This window comes from Trifolium pratense, linkage group LG5, assembly GCF_020283565.1.
Source record: "Trifolium pratense cultivar HEN17-A07 linkage group LG5, ARS_RC_1.1, whole genome shotgun sequence".
NCBI classification, from domain to species: Eukaryota; Viridiplantae; Streptophyta; class Magnoliopsida; order Fabales; family Fabaceae; genus Trifolium; species Trifolium pratense.
In genome coordinates, this window is record NC_060063.1 from 54,408,616 (window position 1) to 54,421,585 (window position 12,970).

Genomic DNA, 12,970 nt, shown 5'->3' on the forward strand with positions numbered 1-12,970 from the left:
GTCTATCAGCACTGCTTACTTGTGTTTTCTGTTTGAATGTTTCTGTTTGAATGTGATCACTTTTAGACTCATTAGTCATTATTGTATGACTAGATTATCTAATTATGTGTTTACAATAATTTGCTTGTTCTATACTTTTCTTTTCTGTTGAGCACCTCTGGATCAATTTGTAGATAGAAACAAGTCTCAAATTTATAGGATCAGCTGCACTATATTTGCTTAAACAAGTCCTTCTTGCTCCTTCCTATCATTGATGACAACCTTAAATAATTTTTGGTACTCATAACGATGTTGACTTGGAGAATATTGTTATATAGTTTATTTGGTAGATAACCATTATCAGCAGTACTGTGGTCAAGCCTTGGACATAAAAGAATAAGGAGATAACGAATCACTTTGTCTTAATTCACTTCTAGGTGTTATAGATCCATTTGGCTCCTGATTGGTCAACACTTTGTCTTTTGTCACCTTACTCATTTTCTCGTGCACCCTACGAATTTACAAAAATAACTTTGTTCACTACTTAGGTAGCAAATACACCCCAAAAATACCTTACCAAATTTGTTTTTTACCTTGTATCCATGCTCAGTTTAATTTTATTTGTTTCTGGACTAAAATATAATTATAGTTATATTCTTTGTTATCGAGCATGTGTCGATTAATATTAAATTAATTCCAACATTATATATGTTTAGCTTTCTGTAAAAAATAAATACAAAATTCTAATGTATAAAAAATAATATAAAATTGAAAGACCAAAATTGACCCAAAAAATGAAAAATATGAAATTCAAAATTCCCTAAAAACCAAAATGAAAATGCGGTAAAAGAAATGTGAAATTCAAAATTAAAATTCACCCCGCTTAATTCAAATAAAGAATTTTTATTTTTGAAATACTTAAGGAAAAAAATGATAACTTCCTCAAATAGTGGGTGAAAATAATAACTAAACTTCCATATATAACTGACTTTAGAGATACTAATGACAACATTAGCGGGAAACAAAAAAACATCAAACACTTGATCGGTCAAGACTCCATCTTTTATCAGGATCATAAGGGTTAGTTTTTTCTTCTTCTTTCTGATACTATTATTAATTAATTCTTTTGTGAATTTATTTTTCAATTGTATATATTTAACAATATTATTAGAATACTTGAATATGTGTGTCAGTTTTATTGATCTCTTTCAAGTTTACGTGATGCATGAAAATGACTAGGGTTAAATTCTAGCTATCATCTAGGTCTTCAGATCATTTTTTTTTTGGCTAGTTGAATCTGGTTCGTGGGTGTATTTGGGATATTTTTTATTCATGGAAAATTTGATTTTTTTGTATGTAAATGTGAACAAAGTTTGCTACACCGTAACATACTGTAACATACCATATTATAGGATAAGTATTGTTTTCCTTAATTTTAGGTTTGTTTGGTTAAAGAGAAAATATTTTTTATTTATTATTATTTTCTTTGCTTTCACCATCAGTTTAATTTGATTCTGACATAAGTGGTTCCAGGTTCCAGCCCCCTCCGATCGTAGTTGCGAAGATCGAATCGTGTTCCTCCCTATCAAGTCTAACGTTAATCACTACGGAATCGGTTAACTATTGGTAGACTATTAATCATCCATTATTGATTAGTATAAAATCAGTGGTAAATAATTAAAATCAATTTTTTTATTCTTTTTATTTGGTAATAATAGAATTAAAATCATTTTATTTTTTCTTGATTGAAATTTAAGATTCCATGTGTTGCATTTTTTGTGAAAAAGACTTTTTTTTTTATATAAAATAGTTATTTTTCTTGTCAAAATAAAAATAAAAATTATTTTTAAAAGTTCCTTGTTTGTTTGATATTTTTTAAAAACCAACAATTCCGAAAAATAAAAATATTGTTTCATGTTGTGTGTTAACTGTGAGTTAGAAGTCTCCTATTGAATAAATACTAAGTGAAAGGATCGTGTACTTAATTTTTTAAGATTTTGGGGGTAATATTTAATTTTCTTAAATTATTATCGGTTTTAATGTGTCGGTATCTTTGTCATGTCTGGTGCGTGTCTGTGGTTCATAGTTCATATTTATCATTACTAAATTTTCTCTGCTCAATAATCCATTTTTTTTACCTGAATTTCTGCAGAACATTGATCTTCCTTGGATACAACCAAATCAAGCATTGAGTTTGGTGAACTGATGCAATTGGAGTATGTATTTTTAATTTATGTAACTGAGGTTGTAATATTCAATCTTGATGCACATGAAAAATACTACTATTACTTTTCAAATTACATAATAGTTGGTCTATAGGTGTTGTTTGGATAAACAACTTATTTTACAGCTTGTATAGCATAAGCTCTTATCATAGCAAACACTTACGTATAAGCCATTTTTATAAAAAATTATAAAATAGTTAAGTTGTTTTGGTATATGCGCTATAAGCTGTTTTCATAAGTTATCTTGGAGAGTTTATGAAAATAAGCTGAAAACAGCTTACAAACATGTCATAAGTTGTTTTCATAAGTTCTCCTAAGAAGTCTCACAAGTACTTATGTGGTAGATAACTTCAAATAAGTCAATCTAAACAGGACCATAATCCTTCCGGTAAATGAAGACTATGTTCAATGCACTTCCACTATTTTTTGAGAAAAATGGATTATCAGCTTTCTCAAATTGAGGAATTTTCTAAGCAATGAAGGGCTAAGAGCAGAATTGAAAACTGAACTAACTCATTAGGAAAGTTCAATATGAAAATGTGATAATTTTTATAGGATAATCACTCTGAGTTTGATCCAATAAGTTGTTGCCTTTTTCCCAATAAGCAATAATCTGTACATAGCAACAATTCTCACACTTATATGAAGAATTATTTTCTAAAAATTGTGAAGTTTTTCAAGATTACATTAATTATTTTTCTCTCATTTATACTCTTATGTGTTTTTTATCAATAGTTGAATAATGAGATGTTTAAAATGTCATTATTAATCAAACTATTTATTGATTGTATATATTACAATTGAAAAATTGAGGGTGTAATCAATAGTTTTTAAGAGTTTTTTCACCTTACTTGTCGAAGAAGGTACCTTGCATAATAATCTTGATGTATTCTCTTACACATTTTGTATTTTGTGCTTAACTACCACAGTTACTTTGCAACACTTGATTTTGAGAAGTAAGATTTTAGCAAAATGGCTACACAGAAAAAACACATTGAAGAGATAAGAAGGAAAAAGTTCTCAATTGGTGGCAACCAAAACCCTTTGACTGAGGACCTTCATCATGCTGTTAAGAATCTCTCAGATGAACTTTATACCAAAGATATTCATTTCCTCATGGAGCTCATTCAGGTACCTTACCTAGTCCAACGTTGCAATTATATTGTCAAATTATAGTGGTGATACTCATTATCGTAAAATTTTGGTTCACTTATACAGAATGCTGAAGATAACCACTATAATGAAGGAGTGAGTCCAACGTTGGAGTTCATCATAACTTCAAAGGACATAACAGCTACCGGTGCTCCAGCCACGTTACTTATTTTCAACAATGAAAAGGGTTTCTCCCCACAAAACATTGAGTCTATCTGCAGTGTTGGACGATCAACAAAGAAAGGCAATAGGAGCAGCGGTTACATAGGCGAAAAAGGTATATTGTCGGTTGTCACATTTAAATGTCACTTAATTTATTTTGTACTTTTTCCTTGAGAAGGAATTTTATGGTTGAATTTCTTCTATGGTTGAATCTCAGGAATTGGTTTCAAGAGTGTCTTTCTGGTTACTTCTCAGCCTTATATTTTTAGCAACGGATATCAGATAAGGTTCAGTGAGAGGCCATGTCCACATTGCAGTCTCGGGTATATAGTTCCTGAATGGGTTGAGGAGAAGCCAACCCTTCATGACATAGAGCAGATATACGGTGCTGGTAAAGATTCCCTTCCAACTACAATAATTGTCTTGCCTCTGAAGCCGGACAAGATTGAACCTGTGAAAAAGCAGCTCTCAAGCATTCACCCGGAAGTTTTACTTTTCCTTTCGAAAATCAGAAACCTTTCTGTCAGAGAAGATAACGAGAATCCCAAAAAGAACACTGTAACTGCTGTGTCTATTTCAAGTGAGATCAACTTTGTGACAAGGAAAAACATGAATGCTGAGTCTTACACAATCAATCTATCTGCGGGAGAAAATAGAAGTGATGAAAAGCAATGCAGCTACTACATGTGGAAACAAAGGTTTCCTGTCAAGTTGGAAAATGTGGTGGAAAGAAGAATGGATGTGGAAGAGTGTGTTGTAACATTGGCCTTCCCATTTGAGGAGAGGCTTCACATTCACAAGGTTAAAAGGCTTCGCACGGATAAGAGCTCTCCTGGGGTTTATGCATTTCTTCCTACAGATATGGTTACTAATTTGCCCTTCATAATTCAAGCAGATTTTGTCCTTTCCTCATCAAGGGAGACAATTCTCTTGGATGATAAGTGGAATCAAGGGATACTTGAATATGTTCCATCAGCTTTTGTAGATGCGTTCAAAACACTTGTCACAGGATCAGATGCAGCTCCGGTGTCCAACTTGCCTATTATGTTCAAATTCCTTCCAATTCATCATACTCCTTTAGAGAATTTCAGTCGCGTGTGTGAAAAAATCAAAGAAAAACTGCTTGAAGAAAAAATTATTCCTATTGAGACATTCACAGATCAGAAGCACTTCTGTAAACCTAGTGAAGTACGCAGGCTACTACCTAAGTTTTGGAATATTTTGACAATGGCCAAAGAGGAAGAAGTGTACTTGCTTGACCTATCTTCTCATGATGGGAGGAAAATCTTGAATTCTTCATTTGATAAAAGAAAGTATGGTGCAATACTCAATTTCTTAGGGGTGAAACTAGTGGAGGTTGATTGGTATGCAAACTGTATACAGAATTGTAATCTTGTCGATGGAGTATCAGATAATCTCTATCTTGAGATTTTAATGTTTTTTGCTAAAAATTGGTCTATTAAAAAGTTGAATAACTCCAATATCATTAATATCCCATTGATTAAATATGTTTCTTCTGATGGGACTCCGTCTTTTTTCACTATCGAAGAATGCAGACAGAAAGAAGCAGGTGCCAAGCGAGTAATACTAGCAGACTCAAGTCAGACTTCTTTTTTGATCAATTGGAACAAAACATTTGGAAATGCAGCAAACCAGTTTTTCATGCCAGAAAGCACACAGCAAGCTATCTCGAAGAAGAAGGATTTGTTAGATTGGCTTGCAGATAATGTTAATGTTGACAGGCTGAATTGGTACATTTTTGCAAATGGCCTCTCCAGTTCGATTAAAAGTAACCGCAAGCTTGCCATTGCATTTGCTCATTTCTTATACCACTCTTTGTCAGCGGGTTATTTGTCAAGTCAGGAGGTTGATGATTTATGTAGTTCTATGCCACTTGTGGACAAGCAAGGACGTGTAAAAAAAAGCAGAAACGGAGTTCTTCTGCCTGCAAATGTTAGCAAATGGGCAGACTTAATGGTTTCTAATCCATGGATAAATGAAGGTTATGTTGAACTAGGAAAGGCGTACCTAAACACATCTTATGCAGGCCAAACTACAGATTCTGAGAAGTTTATTGAATTTCTCAAAACTCATGTTGGAGCTTCTGACATACCTCATCTATCTCCTCCAAATGCTGGATTTTCAGCTGCGGATACACGACTTACCAAAGACAATGCTTTTTTACTTTTGGATTGGATTCGGGATCTGAAGCATAAGAGAGTTCCCCTACCGGAGAAGTTCTTAGAATGCATAAAAGAAGGAAACTGGCTTAAAGTTACAGGCAATGAATACATGTCTCCCTCAAAGTCATTCTTAATTGGTTCATTGGGAAAAATTTTGCAAAGTGGTTCAGTTCTTGTTGACATTCCCTTTATTGACGAGAGTTTCTATGGGGATAGAATAAATGAATACAAAGAAGAGTTGAAAACAATTGGAGTGATGTTCAATTGTGAGGAAGCATGTGCATTCATCGGAAAAGAACTAATGACTCGTGCAGCTTCTATCTCTTTAACCAGGAGTCATGTTCTTATGATGCTTAACTTCATCCAATATCTCTGGAGAAATCATCTTCCTTTGGACGATTTTGTCAACAAAATCAAAGAGGGAAGTTGGCTAAAGACATCTTATGGTCTTAGGTCACCTGAGGGATCGGTATTGAATGATTCAGAATGGGAAGTTGCATCGCAAATTAGCGATATCCCTTTCATTGATCATTCTTATTATGGTAAGGAAATATTTAGTTACAAAGAGGAGCTCAAGTTGTTGGGGGTGATTATTAACTTACATGGGAATTACCAAGTTGTCATTCAGCATTTAAAGTCACAATCCAACTTGGCCTCTTTGACAGCTGAGGCTGTTTATCTGATAATGGAATGCATCAAATGCTCAAATGTTCCGATCGGAGTCTTAAATTCAATAAAGGGAGTGAGCTGCTTGAAGACAAACATGGGTTTCAAAATACCAAGTGAATGTTTTTTGTATGACCAAGTGTGGGGCTGCATTTTGTATGTATTCAATGATCTTCCTGTTATCGATCATAAATTTTACGGGGAGAAGATTTTCTCATACAAAGATGAACTAAGGAAAATCGGGGTGGTGGTTGATTTTGAGAATGCTATAAAACTATTTGCTTTTCTCTTCAAAAAAAAGGCATTGGAAACTTCAATTAACCAAGAACATGTTATTTCATTTCTCAAATGTTACAGGCAGCTGGAAGGAATGTTTCCTTCTGATTTCTTAACCATCATACGTACAACGAAGTGGTTGCATACTAGTGTTGGTGGTTTTAGGTGGCCGAGAAATTGCATTTTAAATGGTCCGGAGTGGGAATCTATATCTCCTATAACCCGTCTCCCTTTCATCGGTTACAGTGACAAATGTTATGGTTACATGAAAGAGCTGAAGAGCATCGGTGTTGTTACTGAATTGAAAGATGGATTAAAGTTTGTGTCTGATTGTCTGAATTTTCCTTCAGATCCCTCCACCATTAGTCCTCAAAGTGTTTTTTCGTTGCTTGAATGCATCCAACTTCTAATGCAAGAAAATGAGCTTGGATTAACTTATGTTTTCAGAGAAATATTGTCCGGAAATTGGTTGAAGACACATGCTGGTAAGTACCGAGAATTTTTCTTAACGTTTTCTTCACTCTCACGATTCTTTTTTTTCCATCATCAATTTGTTGTTAGAAATCAGTTTTTGTTTATGAAATTATGAGAGTACAAAAAATATATGCTAGGACTACTATCCTATTTTCTTATGAATCTCTCCAACGTAACATACCTTATTATAAGTTTAGCAAATGGGAACTCAAAAAAGGTGTTTGCTGCATTCTAATTGTTTTCATTATTTACAAACAAAACTCTCTTTTTAGGCATAGTAGTTCGTTAGTTAACATTTCAAAAAATTCGGATGTTACAGGTTATAGGCCTCCAGCGAAGTGTTTATTGTTTGATTCCAAGTGGAGTTCTTACTTGAATCCAACTGATGGACCTTTTATTGATGAGGATTTTTATGGACCTAAAATTGCATCTTTCCAAAAAGAACTCAATGCAATAGGGGTCATTAGTGAAGTTGGGAAAGGGTGCTCTTTACTTGCCAGTCACGCTGAGTCTCTCTCTGATCACGATAACATCGTGAAAATATATTTGTACTTATATAAGCACACCTGGAAACCTCAGGAGAAAACTGCGAGCAAGATTTGGATTCCAGATGGAAATAATGGTGGTAAGTGGGTTGATTCTAAAGAATGCATCATACAAGACCCTGCTAAACTTTTTGGTTCAAAATTTTATGTTCTAGAAGATATCTATGATCACGATAACAGTATTGTTCCTTTTCTCGACTTTATAATGAAAGTCAAGAATAAGCCCTCCGTAGAAGATTATGTTGATCTATGGAATGATTGGGGGAGTTCAATGAAGCAGTTGCAATATGATGATTGCTACAAGTTTTGGACATCTATCTCAAAACATTTGAGCGCATATGAAGAGAAAAAACTTGCCGCGGAGAGTTTGATGAAACTACCTGCAACATCAGGAAATAATGAAATATTTCTGGTAGATAAGAAAGATGCTTTTATTCCTGATAATCTTCACATGAAGAAGCTTTTTGAGCAGGAGAAAGTTTTTGTATGGTATCCTCAGTATAACATGACACCATCGTCCAAGTCTGATAACAATGCACCATTGTCCAAGTCTAAACTATCCGACATTTACAGAAATATTGGTGTTAGAAATATCTCTGAATCACTATGCAAAGATGAATCATCCTTGGTGAATGATGGTGATAAACTGAACTGTGTTGATCCAAATGACATTTTCAACTTAAAGGGGTTGGTTAGGCTTATTCTTAGTTTTCTTGCATTACCTAAACTGAAAATGGAACCAAAAAAGAGACACGAAGCTGTTCAAAGTCTTACCAACTTGAGTTTCTACGAGACAACGGAGCCAATCAATGTAAGCTATTGTTTATCATTATCATCAGGAGACATCATTACAAAGAAAGCAAACAAAAGGGCGCGTTTGGAAAGTCGAAGGTTTATCATCCAGAAGATGAATGAAGTTCCCGGTGATGAATTGAAATCTGCTATAAGTTTCTCTGAAGCGGTATCTGAAGGCATTTTGCGTGAGAAACCTGATCATGTTGCTGCACTTTCTGAACTAATCACATTAGGTTTTGTTGTGAAATTTAAAAAAGAAGAAATTGATGTTCTAATGGAATCCAAGAATCTGCAGATTGAGCACGAGGATGAGGAGTTTCTCGGTTCCGCGTTTCCTTCTGGCTAAGTCTATTGCCACTGCTTATGTTTTCCTCTCAGTTGGTATGTCATTATGTTTGTTGAGCCTTGATAACTCTTCATAGCTCTTTAGCTAACTCATTCGAGTCGTAGATTTTCGTACTTTGTAATATTCCAGGCTCTATTAGTATTTGTTTCATTATTTTTATCAGCATTTAATTAGGACTTCAAATACTTACATCTTTGTATTCTTGTTCCATCTGTGAGGAAAAAAGTTTATCAATGTGTATTTGGTTTCTTTCTCAGTTTCTTGTTCATCTTGGCCTCTCAATTGTCATGTTAAGAATTTGTTTTGTATGGATTATGTTACTGCTTGTGTTTCAAGTATCTCTTATAATTTATTAATTAACAGAAATGCTATTTAAAAACATTTTCCTACACCTAATAGGCTAACGCCTATATACCTAGGGGTGGTAAAACAGGTCTGGTCTGCTGTGCCGATCAGTTTTTACGGGTTGAATCGGAGTTTTGAACCCGACTATTCTGGTTGATCCGTCCAGCTTAATCCACTAAAAAAATAGGACGGCGCGAGCCAGCCCACGAGTTTTATTAACGCTATCAATTTTTTATTTATTTTTTGTTCAGTGATGCATGTTGTAATGGGGGTTCTAGTTCATGTTATGGCTGGTTCAAAAAATTCTTATGTGTTGGAGTAGAAATCCAATCTGGCCGTAAAAATAACTTTTTAGTGGGATGACCCGGGTTGGAGTCCCGACCCCCAAGCATATATAATACAATGTCCTGCATAAAATAATTTTATTTATTACATATTAATTTGTGATTTACCACATTAATTTGTTAATCAATGGCTAATATAATTTTGTTACTTTGACCACATTAATGTCCCAAATTCCTCACTATAGTACGATTGGTAAACATGCCAGACCAGGCTTCGATAGCCCGAGCATGGCTTACGATTTTTCTTTAGGCTTGAGTCTGGCCTACGGCTTATCAAGTGTTACTTTTTTTGATCTGGCCTTTTTAAGTCTGGCATGACCTTGTAACAATGTTTAAAAGTCTGTGTTATATAAAGGTCTCTATATAGTTTTTTGGGTAAATGATCATTTACCCCCCTGCAAAATAAGCAAATTTTCGTTTACCCCCCTGTGCATATTTTTTTTCTGTTTACCCCCCTGCAAAAAATAAATTCTCTCATTTTGCCCCCTGGCTGTACAGCAGGACATGTGACTGTGCAAATCTGCTGACGTGGCTTGTACACATGGAAAAAATCATTTATATTTTTTTAAAAAATTCCACGTCAGATATTTTTTTTTTTATAAAAAATAAAATTTTTTTCCTACAAAATATAAAAACCAATTTTCTTATTTTCTTTTCCCAAAATTAAAAAAAAATTCCTACAAATAATTTTTTTTCCTACAAAATTTTAAAAATTATATTTGTTTTCCTACAAACGAATTTAAAAAAAAAAATTCCTCCCCAAATAAAAAAACGAATTTTCTTATTTTACTCCCAAAATAAAGATTTACTCCGAAATAAAGTTTATTTCCAAATTAAATATTTTAAAGATTTATTTTCAAATCTCTTTAAATTAAAAAAAAACATAATCTTCAATTTTTAAAAACAAAACTTTATTTTTTTTGTTAATCTCTTTGAATTAAAAAAAAAATAGAAGAAGAAGTTTTATTTGTGTTTTCCTCTTCTACCAAAATTATATGTGATATTTAATTATGCAGCAAAAAAAATTAAGCAAAATTATGCTTCAATTCTTATGTGATATTAAATTGTGCAGCAACCTTAGCTTGTACTATATCTGCAGCACTAAATTACGCAGACATAAAATAAAGATTCTATTTTTTTTAATTAAAAGATATTTGAAAATAAATCGTTAAATTCTTTATTTTGGGGACAAAATAAGAAAATTTAATTTTTTATTTATGCAAAAAAAGTTATTTTTGTACGAAATCTTTTATTTATTTTTTATTTTGTAGGAAAAAAATTATTTGTAGGAAATTTTATTTTAAATTTTGGGAAAAAAAAATTCGTTTTTTTTTTGTAGGATTTTTTTTAAAAAAAAAAATTATGTGACATGGAATTTAAAAAATAAATATAAATGATTTTTTCCACGTGTACAAGCCACGTCAGCAGATTTGCACAGTCACATGTCCTGCTGTACACCTAGGGGGCAAAATGAGGGAATCTATTTTTTGCAGGGGGGTAAACAGAAAACAAATCTGCATAGGGGGGTAAACGAAAATTTGCTTATTTTGCAGGGGGGTAAATGATCATTTACCCTAGTTTTTTTAAATAGGCTAAACAGACCTTAATTAAAAACCTATTTCACATTTAACTTTTTATGATTTCTACGACATTAAGAAAAAGTTAATAAAATAATTAGCATAATAATTTTTATGATTAGCATAATAATTAAAAGTTAATAAAATAACAAATATGAGATATGGAGGAAGGGTTTCTAATTTCTATTTGTGTGCCGCGTGAAATATTATGTCTGAATAATATATTTTTTCTTTGTAAAAAAAAATATAAATAATAATATAATATAAATAATAATTATTAAATATAAACAGGCCGGCCTATCAGGTTTTGTAGGCTTTTTTAGAAGTCTGAGTCTGACCTATTTATATAAACAGACTCTTTTCAAAGCCTAAACCTGACATTTTTAATAAATAGGTCAGGTCAGACCGAAGGCGCCTGTAGGCCACCTGAACTATTCCCAAAGCTATGCACCAGCGCTCTTTCTTTAAGTACACACATTAATTAATTAATTAACTATTACTCCAACAAATAATAATTGTAATGACAACAAAAAATATACTACTGCTATCATCCAATAAGCAATAACAAACTTTATAACTTTTTCTACCAATTTTGCCAGAATAAAAAAATAAACTTTTTCATTGCATAAAACAAAACTTCAAAACTTTTTCCCTACAGAAAATATCTTTATAACTTTTCTTCTAGACTAAGTATCCAATTTTTAATTTTGTCAAAAAAAAATCCAATTGTTAAATTCCACAAATCCTAGTTCAACCGGCAGAAATGCCGAACTTGCTAGTGTCGGACGTTAGGATCGGGGTTTAAACTCCGGTCATTTCACTTTGTGTATGTGAGTTTTCAATAATTTTGTCATTTCGTCTGTCAACAAAAAAATGTACATGTTAAAAATTTTAAAAAATTGCATTTTTATAGGTATTCAGTACATGTTAAGAGTTCAAAAATTTGCATTAAAAAAAGTAAAAAATTTAAAAATTGAATGTATAACTTTTACTAAGAATATTTCTAAAATAAGTTTTTTTTTTTACAACGGAGCCGCCAGAGAGGAGCTAGTTAGGACCTCCTGAATATTACCCAAATCTCTCATCACTAGATCAAACCTAATGACTTCATGAGTTTGTTAACATAACTTAGAATTATAGAAAAATAAAAGTATAAAAAAAAATTCTAATATGGATGACTTCTTCAAGGGGTTTATGTGGACCGATATTTAAAAAATATTATCGATAATCTAAGTTGATGTTTGAAAGTATAATTTAATGGTTATTTACATTTTCATGATTGATAATGACTTAATTAATATCAGTTTGATTAAAATAATATATAATAAAGATGTAACTCGTATTGAATTGATGTTAATAATTTCATTTTTTTAGCCGTAAAAATGAGAATAATCGTATTATCGACGGTCGTTAGAATTTCTAATAATTTTTAGCATTGATCCAGCCTCTCATTTGGTCTTTGGCAAATTGTTCGCAAACCAATTCAGTTTCAACAAAAAACAAATGAATTCTTCAGTACATATTATGGGAATTGGATCTGGTGCGTCACTTTTCCATGCAGTCGTTTTATAGCCGTCCGATCGTAATTGGATCTGAATGCATGACTGCACCAAAAAGATGACTGCACGGAATCCGGGTCCCATATTATGTGATATGCACTTGTACATTTGCTAAAGTGGATGATTCTAATTGGTTTACAAATAAAATTTATTAATTTTTTTATATTAAATATTATTTATTAACCAATCACAATCATTCACCTAAGTCGTGTATTGATAGATATAAAAAAATAATACACTAACAATACCGAAAAATAATACTAACAAATTAGTCTTTCTCATCAAACGACGGATTGGAGCGGGAAACAAATTGTGAGAGTTTCTCTCTTGTTACCGAAAAAC

General features: G+C 32.5%; 1 protein-coding gene across 1 annotated transcript; it reads left to right on the plus strand.

The window, feature by feature from the left end:
- The first annotated feature begins 3,176 nt into the window (after window positions 1–3,176).
- On the plus strand, window positions 3,177–8,803 carry LOC123883231. Its single transcript, XM_045931971.1, has 4 exons — window positions 3,177–3,335; window positions 3,423–3,633; window positions 3,736–7,128; window positions 7,437–8,803. Exons 1-4 carry the CDS (start codon window positions 3,177–3,179, stop codon window positions 8,801–8,803), a joined length of 5,130 nt encoding a protein of 1,709 aa, XP_045787927.1.
- Window positions 8,804–12,970: the final 4,167 nt, after the last annotated feature.

Coding starts and splice junctions, on each gene's coding strand:
- LOC123883231 (XM_045931971.1), top strand. CDS start 3,177: ATGGCTACACAGAAAAAACACATTGAAGAGATAAGAAGGAAAAAGTTC. Junction 3,336..3,422: donor TCCTCATGGAGCTCATTCAG/GTACCTTACCTA, acceptor TCACTTATACAG/AATGCTGAAGATAACCACTA. Junction 7,129..7,436: donor TTGGTTGAAGACACATGCTG/GTAAGTACCGAG, acceptor CGGATGTTACAG/GTTATAGGCCTCCAGCGAAG.